The sequence below is a fragment of the Pholcus phalangioides genome, unplaced genomic scaffold (assembly GCF_987345545.1).
Source record: "Pholcus phalangioides strain wild (caught in Gottingen) unplaced genomic scaffold, Ppha-v1.0 ptg000013l_1, whole genome shotgun sequence".
In the NCBI taxonomy this organism is placed as follows: domain Eukaryota; kingdom Metazoa; phylum Arthropoda; class Arachnida; order Araneae; family Pholcidae; genus Pholcus; species Pholcus phalangioides.
Window position 1 is genome coordinate 2,516,969 of NW_028301606.1, and position 15,950 is coordinate 2,532,918.

General features: G+C 38.1%; 1 protein-coding gene across 1 annotated transcript in view; it reads right to left on the reverse strand.

The window, feature by feature from the left end:
* Positions 1-338: 338 nt before the first annotated feature.
* bic (bicaudal) overlaps positions 339-15,950 on the reverse strand; it is a 32,497-nt gene continuing 16,885 nt past the window's right edge. Inside the window, exons 3-7 of the mRNA XM_089240588.1 lie at positions 15,658-15,771; positions 12,277-12,385; positions 8,409-8,501; positions 1,921-1,986; positions 339-543 (exon numbers count right to left, since the gene is read on the reverse strand). Of these exons, the coding sequence (XP_089096714.1) occupies positions 497-543; positions 1,921-1,986; positions 8,409-8,501; positions 12,277-12,385; positions 15,658-15,771 (429 nt within the window). The 3' untranslated portion in view covers positions 339-496. The remainder of the gene's footprint in view (positions 544-1,920; positions 1,987-8,408; positions 8,502-12,276; positions 12,386-15,657; positions 15,772-15,950) is intronic.

The following is a 15,950-nucleotide window of genomic DNA, read 5'->3' on the forward strand; positions in this document are numbered from 1 at the left end:
ATTTGAACACAAAAATGCTAAACAGTAAATGGTTGGAACTGAAATAACTTGAAAGTAAAATAACCTGAGCTTTAATATCAACAGTTGTGATTGTTTTTATCGATAACTCAATGTGTCGATCTTCGTAAACTAAAATCGCTCTGTTCTGAAATATTCCCGACCTCTGAAAACCCAAATCAACCGATATAGAAGAATTTAGGAAAATTCTCATTTAGATTTAAACCAGAATGAAATTAACGAAAAGAAAGCTACAGTAATTTTTTTAATACACATTTTAATTTTTAATGTGAACGATAAAGTGAGTGTGCAGAAACAAGTGTCAATCATGAAATTGAACCAACAGTACAAATTGTTTACTACACATTTTGATACACAGTTCAAGGAGCATTTGCTGGTGTTTGTTAAACTCCCCGAATTTTTTTTCCTTCACATTTAGAACAACTTGTTAATACATGAAAGTCCTTTAGATATCTTTCTTGAATATATCTTGTTTCTGTTACACCCCTTCTGCTTTCGATGGCTCGTCGAAGTTCTCAACCAAATCTAAGAAAAAAGTTGAAATGAAAAACATATTTGCAGAGGACCAACAAATTAGATGCAACAAAACAAATAGTAATGCCGACTTAATTCATTCAGTCACTAATGCTAACGTAAGGCTATTCTAAGGCTAACGAGGTAAGTGAAGGTAAATATTTCCCTGCTGATATATTACTAAAATAATGAGGCAACCAAGTTTCAATAAATAATGACCATAATCTATATTTGTTCTATTTCACACATCATTAATTCCCATCAAAACTGTAATACGAGAAAAAAAAAAGGCAGATTATTAATGAAATTGCTAAAAAATATTTCTTTGGGCAGGATATAAAAGGCCACTGCAAATCTGCAGTAAATAAAAACATATTTCACAAATGAAAAAAGTTAAATATGACATACATGACGAACACAAATATCCGCACATACAGATAGCCATAATTATTACAATGAAGTTTATAAGCAACAAAAATTATGTTTGCAAATTTTAGTGAAAGATCACAAGTCTGAGAGTGCTTCATAGAAAATACAGGGAAAATGTGAATATCCTATAAAATACAGATCAGATGGTGCCGCTATTTTCCATTCATTTGCCTCTTTGATGCTACTCTCAAGAGGTCCTCTAATAACGTAAATAAAACTTCGGAGCTTTGCTCAAAGTGCATCTGATTAAACAATAAATATATACAGGACAAGGTAATGCAAATTTGGAGTATAGTGATATTTTGGTCAATGGAGACAATTTGTTCCAGAATAACATTTGTTAACCCCAAAATGGAATTTCACTTAGGTTTCTATAGAAAATTGTTTTATTTGTTCTAAAAATTGCCCAAAATTTAGAGATAAGTTTCATAAAACATTAAAAAAACCACTGTAAAAAATGCAAATAATGACAGAAGGCTGAGGCAAACAACTTCACAATTGTGAGTAAAGGAGAATATGAAAGATGAAAAACTGAACATATTTTTTATTTCACACTATGTGATGCTATACAGTCAGATTTATGAGCCATAGTGAAAAACTATGTGTGAGTAGGCGTGCTGTGATATAGCAAGCTTATTTCTCCCTCAACCACATTCAGATTGAAAAGATACGTTCCTAGAATGTCAAGACTCAAATTTTCGTAACAAATTTTAAATTATTTTTTTATATAAAATATAGCAGGGTTCCCAGCAAAATCTGCTTGATCATTTCCCCAACCAAACCTCAAAAAGATCTCTTTACTCTTTCATCCCTGACCAAAACACTGAAAGAAATACAATACATAGAACTTTTCTCCGATCATTCATTTCCCCGACTTTCCAGGTCACTGGGAACCTTTGTATAGAATAGAATCATCCTGACAGCAAATACATGTAATCCATAAAGCAATTAAAGAATTACCCGGAACTTCCTCGTCTTCATCTTCATCATCTTCACCCGTGGCATTGGTCTGTTCAGTCGATGACCCTTTAAAATAGATCATTTTGTTCGATAAAAATCCTACTTATGAGTGGCATTTACATTGAAAACTCAATTTTTGAAAGTCAACTCAATTTTGAAAAAATATGTATGTATATAAAAATTTTGTTTTTCAGAAACATTAGATTTCATTGGTCAGTAAATTGATCATTGTGACACACTGCTATCAATGTCTTGATGAATATATCCTGATTCATGGAATTTATATTTAATAAAAAAAAATTTTTACATGAGCATATTCAATTTAGGAAAAATTATCTGCACTCGAATGACAAAAGCAGTCATTTTGGCTGCAATGTTTTACTCAGGTACTTGAAATTTCTTAACTTTTCTCACCTCGTTGTAGTTCTCAAATTTTTAAAGTATAAATATTCTAGGTTTCTTAATGAAATGAAATCCTACCTAGAATGACAATAGCTGTCATTTTGACTGCTATAAAGATATTTAATATGATTCCAAAACATGCTTCAATAGAAAGTCTGCTGAAATAGAGGCATTAATATTCAGAGAGAACAGATGTTCCATCACGGTGGTAGCTTTTATACGGTACCCATTTTGTACCACTCAAAGGTACACTTTTGAAAAAGCTTGTATTTTATACAATTCATTTAGGACTTTTATGGGTCATTGTACCAGTGAATTCAGTGTAGCAAAAGTGCAATGTTGCACCACAAAAAAAACTTTATATTTCACTATTTTACCCATGCCCGGAGGCAGAGACTAGTCTTACCATTTTTTGTTTATGCACATAATAAATTCATGGTAGAATGGCCCCAGTGGGCCAATTCTAGGGACTTTGCTGGATGACGTGGGGAGGCATTATTTTGCAACATATGCTTTCGGATTAGCAAAAAATATAATTCAATGTTTTCAACAAAATGAATTCATGAGTGCACAATGTGATCAGCATCAAAAAGCTCTCTCATGTATGTTTTAAATTGCCCAGAAATGGCGGCTACTCACAGTTCTTTCATTTGCACATTTCTCAAACTTATTACGCTTCAAATCAGAGTTGGCAGGTTTTTGACAGTTTAAACTGTCGACAAAACCCTCCATCAAAAGCATCAAATATTGCTTTTCAATATAAAAATTCCCATTGGAAATACACATGTTAACTGCATGTATTGTTTAAAGTGACTACGTTATAAAAAGAATAAATACTTAATGTGGTTATAAAATGATTTTCTACTCTCTGCAGAATTATTTTCAACAAAATGTTTCCCCCCCCCCCTGCATTTATATAACGTAATGACTTTCCAATTGAAGCCATATCTAAAACTGCAAAACAATGCTTTGGGTATATCAAGTCCTGCCAGCTCTGCTTTGATTGAAAATACTCTTAAAAACCCTGGGATTCATACAACCTGAGCCAAGACAACCTGGAGTCTGGGATTTGTCCAGCACAGTTGAATTCTGTTTTAAGAAGTTTCTGTATTTTTTTCCTCAACTCCCAGTTGGTCAAAATCACAACTGTCGGCATTCTAGGTAGTTTGAAATTCTAGTCATTCTAGTGTTCCTATGCACACAAAAAAACCTATGACATTCGGTCCGCCATTATAAAGGCCTGGGTCATGCATTGTGCTTTTCAGTCCTGTCACTTATAATAAATGCAGTCGAAGCTCGTTTTTATTATGGGTGAGACGAATAGTGATTTGGCAGAATACAGAATATTTAGCAGTCGAATATCAAATTTCTTAAAATTCATCAAAATTATAAATAAAATTGTTTTTAACTGCAAATGAAATATTATTGGTAATTTTAAATATTGCATTTCAATTATGCAATTTATTATTTAAATAAATATTAAAAACTGTGGTAATTGAACGATTTTTATTGTCATACTGACAATCAAATGTAACAATGATCAGAACAAAGGAAAGGGAGCAGGAAGAAAAAAAAATAGAGCCGAATTCGATTACAAGTAGCACCTGTGCTGAAAGAGGAAGTCTACAAGGCTATAAGATGTCTGAAAAATGGAAATGTCCAGGTGAAGATGGGATTTCAATAGACATTATTAAAGCAGCAGAAAAATTTGCCAGTATGCTAGCTGCCTTGTTTACAAATTGTCTCAGAAAATCAGATGTGAGTGAAGATTGGAATAATGCAATGATGATGATTCTTTACAAAAAGGGTGGGAAAAAAAAATAAAGACCTATCGACCAGTCTCCTATCAGTAATTTATAAAATCTTCACCAAAGTGCTGACATATAGACTTGAATCCAAATTGGACAAAACTCAACCAAAAGAACAGGCAGGATTTCGAAGCGGATTCAGTACAATGGATCACATCCAAACAATCAGGGAACTCATAGAGACACAAGGAATACGAATTACCATGGTGTATGGCCTTCATTGATTTCGAAAAAGTGTTTGACTCTGTCTTCACATCTGTTGTTAAAGCTCTAGATGTAATTGGGATAATGAAGACTTACATCAATAACATCAAGAAAACATATGACAAAGCAACTGCAACGATTTGTTTGGATAAAGGAAAAGCGAAGATTAAACTTGGAATAGGAGTCAGACAGGGTGATACTATTTCACCAAAACTCTTTATTGCTGTTTTAGAAGTAGTATTCAGAAAACCGGATTGGGATAAAAAGCAATTAAAATAAATGAATTTTTCAACCATTTGCGTTTTGCAGATGACAGTTATCAGCAGTAATCCAGACGAACTAGGAGAAATGATACAAGAAATGGCGAAGGCAAGTACTCAGGTGGGCTTGAAAATCTGCAAAAGTGTTCTTTACCCCTTTTGCATTTTTCAATAGCTGAATGTTTCTTGTCTAGGCACATCCTTCAGTTAATGAACTTGTGTAATTGCTCACTTCCACTTTATTGAAGTAGGATTCTATTCAGTTTGTTCATCCTAGAAATTCACCCGGGCTTCTTACAGAAAGGGATATACACTACATAATAGAACATAATCAGCAAATCTTCCAAAAAATTCCAATAAATATGGTTTTTAAAATCAGTTTTTTGTATTTGGATTTACACAAATATTCGGCCGAATACCTAAGCATTATTTGGCCGAACTGAATATTCAGCTAAAGGGCCGAATACAGAATAATGGCAGAATGTTTGTCCCATCTCTAGTTTTTATGAATCCGTACACACGAAAAACTAGTTTATAAATGGGGAAAATGTTTAATGGAATAGTATATTGAAATATTGTCTGAGGCTTTCATGGCCGGCGTTAAACGACTTGCAAACTGTTTCCGGGTTATTAGGCCATGGTCTAGGAGATTTTCTTCCTGACGTTTCGCCCACATCTGTGGCAGGCATCATCTGAGGTTAATTCGACGTAAGTCTCCGCGGCAAGCGAGAAAGGCTTCGTACATCTACTGTCATCGACTTGTTCTCTATATGCATTTCTGAGACTTGATCGGCCGCAGAAGAACCGCATTGGTTGGCTTGTGTGGATGTGTTTTGCGCCGATTGGCTGCAAGTGGTGTCTGGCGACGATTGGCTGTCGAGGTCATTTTCTCTCTGGCATTCATCGGGGGCACATCTCAACTCTCTGCGGCGCTGAAGTACCGGGACCCAAGTGGGATGCACCTTCATCGTCTCCTCCTTTCGATTCACCTCCGACGATATTACCTCGGTCTTTTCAAATTTAATTTTGTGGCCGGTTTCCCACATATGTTCTGCAACGGCCGAACTTTCCGTTTTACCCAGGCGGCAGCTCCTCTGGTGTTCCTTTATTCTTGTAGCAGTACTTCTTTTTGTTGTTCCTATGTATACTTTTTCACACGAGCATGGAATCCTGTAGACACCTGCCATGCACAGCGGGTCTCTCGGATCTTTTGCCGAGCGTAGCGATTGTGCTAAATTTCTGGTGGGTTTGAAAATGGGCTTGACGTTGAACTTTTCCAAAACTTTACCGATTCGATCGGTGACCTTCCAGATGTAAGGTAAGTAGGCTTTGGCTCGGGGTTCCCGATTTCCTTCGTTACTATTGTTGTTACTTTCCAGGCGCGGTCGTATGGCTCTTTGAAACTCTTTTACCGAATAACCGTTAGCTTTGAAGGCCTTCCGTAGATGGATCAGTTCTGTGTCCAGATGTTGCGGTTCACAGATACGGTTAGCACGGTTTACCAGTGTCTTTATCACGCCTCTCTTCTGTCTCGGATGGTGGTTGGAGTTTTTGTGGAGGTACCGGTCGGTATGCGTCGGTTTCCTAAAAACGCTATGCCCTAAGCGGTTGTCGTCAGTTCTGTTCACCAGAACATCCAGAAACGCTAGTTGTGAATTTTTCTCCGTTTCCATTGTGAACTTTATAGCTGGGTGAATGCTGTTGAGATGTTCCATGAATCTTTGTAGTTCGAGGTCCCCATGCTGCCATAACACAAATGTATCGTCTACGTAACGAAGCCATACCAAAGGGCTTAGTGGGGCAGACCGTAAGGCTTCAGCTTCAAATCTCTCCATGAATAAATTGGCTACCACCGGACTGAGGGGGCTGCCCATTGCTACACCATCACATATCAACGACATGTTCCCACATGATATAGCGAACCTGTTTCGCCACTGCCTCACGTCATCCTACTTCATCTGGAATGGCAGTATATATGAACAACTTGATGGTGTAGCAATGGGCAGCCCCCTCAGTCCGGTGGTAGCCAATTTATTCATGGAGAGATTTGAAGCTGAAGCCTTACGGTCTGCCCCACTAAGCCCTTTGGTATGGCTTCGTTACGTAGACGATACATTTGTGTTATGGCAGCATGGGGACCTCGAACTACAAAGATTCATGGAACATCTCAACAGCATTCACCCAGCTATAAAGTTCACAATGGAAACGGAGAAAAATTCACAACTAGCGTTTCTGGATGTTCTGGTGAACAGAACTGACGACAACCGCTTAGGGCATAGCGTTTTTAGGAAACCGACGCATACCGACCGGTACCTCCACAAAAACTCCAACCACCATCCGAGACAGAAGAGAGGCGTGATAAAGACACTGGTAAACCGTGCTAACCGTATCTGTGAGCCGCAACATCTGGACACAGAACTGATCCATCTACGGAAGGCCTTCAAAGCTAACGGTTATTCGGTAAAAGAGTTTCAAAGAGCCATACGACCGCGCCTGGAAAGTAACAACAATAGTAACGAAGGAAATCGGGAACCCCGAGCCAAAGCCTACTTACCTTACATCTGGAAGGTCACCGATCGAATCGGTAAAGTTTTGGAAAAGTTCAACGTCAAGCCCATTTTCAAACCCACCAGAAATTTAGCACAATCGCTACGCTCGGCAAAAGATCCGAGAGACCCGCTGTGCATGGCAGGTGTCTACAGGATTCCATGCTCGTGTGAAAAAGTATACATAGGAACAACAAAAAGAAGTACTGCTACAAGAATAAAGGAACACCAGAGGAGCTGCCGCCTGGGTAAAACGGAAAGTTCGGCCGTTGCAGAACATATGTGGGAAACCGGCCACAAAATTAAATTTGAAAAGACCGAGGTAATATCGTCGGAGGTGCACTACCATGCTCGTCTTCATAGAGAAGCCATTGAAATATTCAAGCACCACAACATGAATCGAAAGGAGGAGACGATGAAGGTGCATCCCACTTGGGTCCCGGTACTTCAGCGCCGCAGAGAGTTGAGATGTGCCCCCGATGAATGCCAGAGAGAAAATGACCTCGACAGCCAATCGTCGCCAGACACCACTTGCAGCCAATCGGCGCAAAACACATCCACACAAGCCAACCAATGCGGTTCTTCTGCGGCCGATCAAGTCTCAGAAATGCATATAGAGAACAAGTCGATGACAGTAGATGTACGAAGCCTTTCTCGCTTGCCGCGGAGACTTACGTCGAATTAACCTCAGATGATGCCTGCCACAGATGTGGGCGAAACGTCAGGAAGAAAATCTCCTAGACCATGGCCTAATAACCCGGAAACAGTTTGCAAGTCGGAATAGTATATTGTTGGAGGACCAGAAGATTAGTTCGTAAAAACATGCATTTCATGAATTAGAGGTTCATAAAATTGAGTGCCGACTATATCATTAGAAAATGAAAGCAAACTTAATTTTTGGTCAAGATAAGGATAAAAAAGCTGGCGATGGAGGGGAAAATTGTCTACCCCATCTTTGGCAAAGCCATTTATTACTCATTTTGTCTTATTTGTTTGAAAACTTGTAAATGTATAAGTATAATAATAAAAAACCCTTTTGACAAAATTAAAAAACACAATCATGCTGTATTCTGAACTTCTATAATTACAGAAAAACCAAGTTGACTCAGGACAACAAACTAAAGAGCATAAATAAAGATAAATGCAACAGGGAAAATATGATTCATGACAGAATTCTATTACAAAATTTGAAATTAGAAGATCAAGGATAAGATATTAAATAAAAATCAGGATATTTTTCTCATATTTCCCAATTAGTACAAACTCACCCATGGCATTCTGGACAGTAGCAAAGCGCTTCAGATGCGTCAGACTTTCAGCTCCCAGTTGGTTCAATATACCAGGAAGCATCTCACCAATTTCTGCAATAGCGAAAAATATGACATTAACTTATTTTATAGTCAAAACTCCTGAAAATCCAAGTTAATTACCATTTTATAAATTGTTTCATAAGTTACACAAGCAAAGCTTGTTTATGTGAGAAAATCTGAGGAGGTGGAAAGGGGTAAGGACTAAAGTATGAATACAGAAAAATTTCGGGACGTGTCAATAAAGAACATTTCATTAACACTTTAATGCTATAAGAGGGAAAAAAGCCTTCACACACAGTCAAATTTACTGCCTGACACCTTCCACAAAAGAAAGAGCTTGGGGTTTTAAACCTAAAAAAACCAACTTTTGAATAAAAGTCTCTTCCCCCCCCCCCAGAAAATGGGTATTTTAAAAACAAAATTATTCTGTTAATCACATTCTTAAAAATTCATTTACAGTGTGGATCCCCCCCTTTTTTAAAAGCATTGTAAGCAAGAAAATGCTTTAAATGGGTAATATTGATGAGAATTTATTAGAGTTGGAACCATAAAAGTCGTACTAAGCTAGGAAACATTCTATTTAGGAACTTTATAAGTGCCACTGACTGTAGGGGAAGGTGGGACACAGTGGACAGCTTTTAAAGTTTTTATTTTTTTCCTCCGAAATCTATGAACCAATCTTTACCTGAAAAAAATCATGAATATCCCTCTATCATTTATATTTACCTATGAATTTTCTCGAAGCATTAATCTCAATAGTACACTACGACTTGCAAACTGTTTCCGGGTTATTAGGCCATGGTCTAGGAGATTTTCTTCTTCCTGACGTTTCGCCCACATCTGTGGCAGGCATCATCTGAGGTTAATTTGACGTAAGTCTCCGCGGCAAGCGAGAAAGGCCGGAAGAAGAAAATCTCCTAGACCATGGCCTAATAACCCGGAAACAGTTTGCAAGTCGTTTAACGCCGGCCATGAAAGCCTCAGACAATATTTCAATAGTACACTGCTCAAAATAATTAGGGGAGCAAGCAAAAAAGTGAAGAAAACCATGCGAGACAGCCACGTATTGGCATACAACGGATAGTACAAGCGTATCAATGCGCAATACAGAAAAAAGACGTAAAAAAATGTGGAATTAAGCTTTAATTCTTTGAAAATATGGAAAAAACATGAAAAGATGATTTAGGGCAACAATTTGGTTATGTAAATGATAAAAAAAAGTACTGTTTTAGGCATGATGCATGAGTTTTAATAGGGCGTGTGGTCCCCTCGAACAGCTAAGACTGCTGCATACCTGTTTGCCATGGATGCGATGAGGTTATCGATCAGACTGGGGAATACTGTTCCACTCCTCAAGAAGTGCAATCTGCAAGTCTCGGACAGTAACAGGCGACCTTGGTCGCGCAGCAATGCGTCGTCCGAGCATGTCCCAAACATGCTCGATTGGATTCAGGTCAGGAGAGCACGATAGCCATTCCTTACGCTGTGTTGTTTCAGTGTCAAGCATGTTCTCCACCAGACGAGCTCTATGCGGTCGGGCATTATCATCCTGGAAAACAAAGGAATCTCCAATGGCTCCAGCGTAAGGGATGACATGAGGTCGCAGTATCTCGTCTGCATACCTTCGGGCCGTCAAAGTGCCATCCCGAATGATATGCAGGTCCGTACGTCCGCCTATGCTGATTCCACCCCACACCATCCAACCAGCTCATCTGTATTGTGACCTTTCACGAACGAATGCGGGGTTATTTCGAGTGCCCCTGTCCCTCCATACCAGAACACGTCGGGTGTCACACTCCAGACTGAATCGGGACTCGTCTGTAAACAGCACTTGGCTCCAATCATGTTGCTCCCAATCTCGATGTTCAGCAGCCCATCTTCTTCGGGCCGCACGGTGGCGTGGGGTCAACGGAATGCAGACCATTGGCCTACGTGCATAGAGCCCTCCCTAATGAAGCCGATTACGTACTGTTTGGCTGGACATCCTTTGTCCTGTTGCCAAGAGCAACCGTCTTTGCAGCTGCGTAGCATTCTTTGTTCTGTTTCGACGGGCTGTTAACCGTACATACCGGTTATCAGTTGCTGTAGTGGCGCGGGGCCGACCTTGCCTTGGTCGACGTCTAACATTTCCTGTTTCTTGGAATCGATTCCACAGCCTTGCAACAACACTTCTGGCGACTCCAACAGCGTCTGCGACACTACGTTGTGTTTGCCCGGATTCCAGTCTGCCTATAACACGCCATGCCACGGATTCCGGTAAATCACATTGTTGAGACATGAGTCAAGTCACCTTGTCTCAAAAAAAAATACTGCGCAATCGAATTTCACAGTTACAGCAGTAAAACAGACGTTTCTGCAACATCCCGATTTCTGCCCTTATCTCCTTTTCCTGGTTTTTGACGTCATGAACTTTGATTTGCATATGAAGTTTTCTTCTTCCGATCCTGCTAGGCTTTAAATTATGGATGATTCATTTTATGTTACTTATCGGTATACATCTTTGCGTAATTTTGTTAAAACCATGTGCTCCCCTAATTGTTTTGAGCAGTGTATTTTGTATGAAGAAATATTTCGTAAACCCCCCCCCCCAAAAAAAATGTGCCCGAGAAACCGTGGACCCATGCAATAAAAATAGATATTTTAAACAAAAATAAAGGTTTGGAGAGTGAATTGATGTACTAGAAATTAGTGCTGTTAAATGAAATGAATTTTGGTTTGAATCATTCAAAAAAACTACAAATGAGATGTAAATTATGAAAGGTTGAAGCTCAACAAGGGAACATTGAAGTGCATTTGAGAAAAGCCATTCTTTAAAATAAAATACAGTACTCTGTTAATAGTTAGACTCATACAGCAATCCAGCATTTTTAAGGCCAGGATTACACTATAAAAGTTTAATAAAAGATATTTTACTAAATTTAGAAAAAAAACAAGCCAATATTGGTTAAACCAATATGATTATCGGTTGCATTTTCCAAGTTTTATAAAAAGACTTTCGTAAAACTTTTATTGTGTAATACTGGCCTGAGCAAGTTTTTAACACAGAAGTGGAAAACATGTTTGTGCACAAAGTTTATATTATTCAAATGGACTTTTTCAACTAACTTCCAGTAGCCTGGCACACTCTGGTCCAATATGTGGCGAATTAGAAAGAGTTCACTAGATATTAAACTAGTAGTTCCAACCTTTCCTGCTTCAAATACCCCCAGAAATGTAAAGGAGGCTTTTGTATAACTAGGAAATACATACGAGGCATTCATACATGGATTGTATGGACATTCACACCCATAAAAATGAACAGGAGATGTGTGTACTTTTTTGTATACTATGCCAGGCCTTGACAAAACGAGTAAATAAACTCTTAGGCACCTGCCAAACTTCTCTCAGAAGGTAAGAATGATTTTAGTCTCACAAAAAAGGCCCTAAATAATGTTTTGCTGCAACTTTATATCCTTTCCCTATATTAAAAGGTACAGTGCATGAAATCAGATAATTTTGATGCATTCATACACAACACCAGTTTAGCAATCACTTATAAAAAAACTTTAGGTGCCAATATCGATTATATAGTTGCCATGTACACCTGCCACCTTGGATTTGTCAATCTCTGCACTACGCCATGGCAAATGGTTTGTCTGTTATTATTTTAGCTCATTTTCCCAGATACCAATGGATGACCATTCAGGCACCAAAGGGACGTTGGGAATGCAACTGTGTTAATTAAAAGAAAATTCAATTAATTGAATTCCATTAAAAGAATTAAACCAAATATTTAAAGGAAAATTTCTCAAAAAATGTTTTGACGCCAAAATTAAATATGACTTACGTTTCTGTTCAGCGTGACCTGTGATGGCAAAGGTGTTAGCTGCCAGAGATGCTTGGACTTTAGGGTTGTTAAAGTGAATGACTGTGCCATCTTCTTTGATCATGTTCACCTGTGCCAACATAAAAATTAAGAAAAGTTTCAGAAGAAAATAATGATGACTTACATGGCAACAGTGATTCAAAAATATTCCCATTATTTTTGTAATAATATTTTTATTCATTGTTCAGAAGACTATCATTTGAAATGTCAGGGAATCTCTGTCCAGACTACGGTCTTGTTTTTGTGAAAATGACTTATATTTTTGGATGCACAAAGGAAATTGAATTTCAAATTAATAGTTTTGTTAATCAATACTTTGTGAAAAGGGTCTATTTTTCAGATTAAATATTTTGTGAAAAGGTGTTTTCTAGACCCTTCCGCAAAATTTTGGGGGACTCCTCCTGCTCTCATAGACTTGATTATCACTTTCCATCAAAGTTGACAGAACATATAAGTTGTCAGAAGAGTGCTATTTTTTTAATGAATGAGTAAGTTTCATGACAGGAAAAACTGCATGTGAATGTCTGGCAAATATACAGTAGAACATTGATTATCCGAACATCAATTTTCAGAACTTCGTCAACCAAACACCTTTTCAACCTAACTCATTTTTCAGTTTTCTATAGCCAATGATGCTCAACACAGCTGGTATTTTCATGAAACTTGAGAATCCTCTCATCTCCCAGCTAGCTTCGTTGTGTTGTACAATAACCTACTTCCAAACATACATACTGTACCTGTGAGCTATAGCTGTAAACAATGGTTGATGGATCGGGGTACAGTGTATGTAATTATAAACAACTGACAAGCAAACAAATGCATGAATAGGAGCAGATTTAGCTGTCATCTTTTTTTCCCGTCTACAAATTCATCTTAATCCTGTGGGTGCGCCTTAATGAAAGGGAGGGAAAGAGTGTCTTCTTGACAACAAAACAGTTCTTATTACAGGTTTATCTCGGGGGGGGGGGGGTATCTTTCCTATCTTGCTTAAAACAGATAATTTTCAATCTTTCTTTAGCTTTAACAGTGTCAACACTTTTCGTCTCTCTCAAGTGCAGAATGGCGACAAAACGAAAACGTGTTGTTTTAAACATAGAAAAAAAAAAAAAAAGTGAAAATAGTGAAATGATTGAAAGAGGGTGATGGTGGAAACTTCCAGCTGAATACGGACTAGGTGTGGTAACCATCAGTGATTTTTAAAAAAATTACGATAAAATAGGAAATTTTGCAGCCAGTTTGAAAACAGCAGATGGACTAAAGTCTCGCTGTTTTAGGAAGTTATGCCTGTATTTTCATGGTTTCAATGCAACCACTGAAGATGATCAAAATCTTCCAGATTCAAAAGAATGCTTAGATATGCTTCAGCAGGGGTGAGAAGTGACCAAGTCCATTTCGGAGCAGTTTTGGAGCAGCAAAATATGGGATTCGGAGCAGATATTTATAAATTGGAGCAGTGAAATTAACAAGAATATTTTCGTTAACCCTCAACCCTTTTCAAAATAAAACTGCACTGTCTTTTGTTATCAAACATCTTTTCATCAGCTTGATTTTTGTTTTTGGTGTTTTAGGCTTTTGACACCTTGTTTGAAAGAGCGGCTGTCATAAAATTTTTTGCACCCGTCTATTTAAGATGATTTTTGCTTACTGAGGACACTATTTGCTGCCTTGAACAGCAGCACTTCAAATGAGCTAAAAAAAATTTATAAGTTTTAAATGTTTTTATACTTGGAAAGAAATTGTTGCAAAATGGGAGAGAATTTTGGAGGAAACAACTCGATGTTTGGCGATTCAGCACTCATTATCTGGCGAGATTGGCGATCTGATACTCGATATTTGGCGAGATTGACGATTTACCGCTCGTTATTTGGCGATATTGACGATTTACCGCTCGTTATTCGGCAACATTGGCGATTTAACGCTCGTTATCCGGCAACATTGGCGATTTAACGCTCGTTATCCAGCAACATTGGCGATTTAACGCTCGTTATTCGGCAAAGTTTCTAAACTAACATTCGTAATTCGGCGAACATGCGCTTTTTACTCCCGGAATGAAAACTTTTTTCACGAAACATCGGGATTTAACACAATGGCAATCGACTACAGTAATTTCTGCTGCTTCCAGTGACGACTTTTTTTTTTTAAACGGAAACACTCGAATTTGCACTTTAAAGCTGAAAGGCATTGCAAACCATCTTCAATTCCACGATCACGGACAATATCGGGGTTTCGCGATGGAAAGCCCGATCAGGGGCCGATAGTTTAAGGTGATAGTTTAAGTATAGTGGAATAAAACACGCTCTTCTCGTAAAGAAACGTTTCGTGGCTAGCAGGAACAAAAAATTTTTGGCGTCCTTTCCGAAATTCCGGGCAAAATTCGCTATTTGGCGCAGAAAAATGCGAAAATACGCTACTGGAGCAGGATGGCGCAAGATATTAGTTTTGGCGCAGTGCGGCGCAGAGTTCCCACCCCTGGCTTCAGGAATGCCCCGCATTTCAGTCCTGGCATGAAGAGGACGTGTATCAGTGGTTGAAAATTGTTAGTAACGATCTGGGATATCATTTTTTTGGATGACAGAAAAAATTGTGGAAGTGAACAATCAAATTGATCAGGATGATCATGAAAGTGATGAAAATGAACCAATGGCAGATGTAATAATGCACAGCAAGGCAGAACAGTGTCACAAAATGTCTCAAGTTGTTAGAATCGCGGCCTAACACTGACCTGCTTCAATTTTTAATGTTAAAACTACTATGGGATGAGACTCCAGAATGTCATAAGCAAGGTGAAGCAATTAAAGATATTTTTTTTGAATGGTTTGAAGGCGTTATTTATCATGTGCGTATGTGTATTTGCTTTACCATTTTATTTTTTCCTTTGTGATACACTGCTTTTTTACATTTACTTTTCAGAATAAGCCGGCTGAATTTGATTGTTTTAAGGCTTTTGTTGTTTGGATAATCAATATGTTCTACCATAATTCCTTCTTCATCCCCAAAGCGTTACACCGAAAATGATGTATAGTGCAGTCAATGCTCTAAGTTTTCTGCTAAAATCGACAGGAAAATAAAATTTTTGGCTAAAATCCGGAGTCCTCTGCCTAAATCTGGGGAGTTGGCATGTCTGACAATGCAATATTAAATAAATCATTTTATTCAGCGAATAAAAGCTTATTTAATTCATTTTTCAAGTTTTATCTGCATCATGCTAGTTTACAACTGTCATAAGCCGAGTAAAACGTCGTTGAGATAACAAATGTGGGGCCTTCCTTCAGTGTGAAAATCAACTGTTATTTCTAAATTCAAGAAAAACAAAATTTAAGAAATCAGTAGAGGGAAAAAAACCTCTTCGATCCCAGGTATATTGCTGACTGCAAGTTTCTTCAGGGAACTCTGCAACTTTTTGTCATCTGTCGTAGCCGTCCTGTGAACAACCTTCTTCTTTCGTCTGGCTGTTCCCTGTATAACATTGAAGTAGAATTAAAAATATATATCAGGACAATAATACCAAAATGACTTTATGGGCAAAAATATACCAAGAATATACGGCAAAAATCTTGCACAACGCCAACTATAATAATCGCCCAGTCCTTTTTATTTTACAATATTACTCTGATCCTGATGCACTTCTCGCAGCG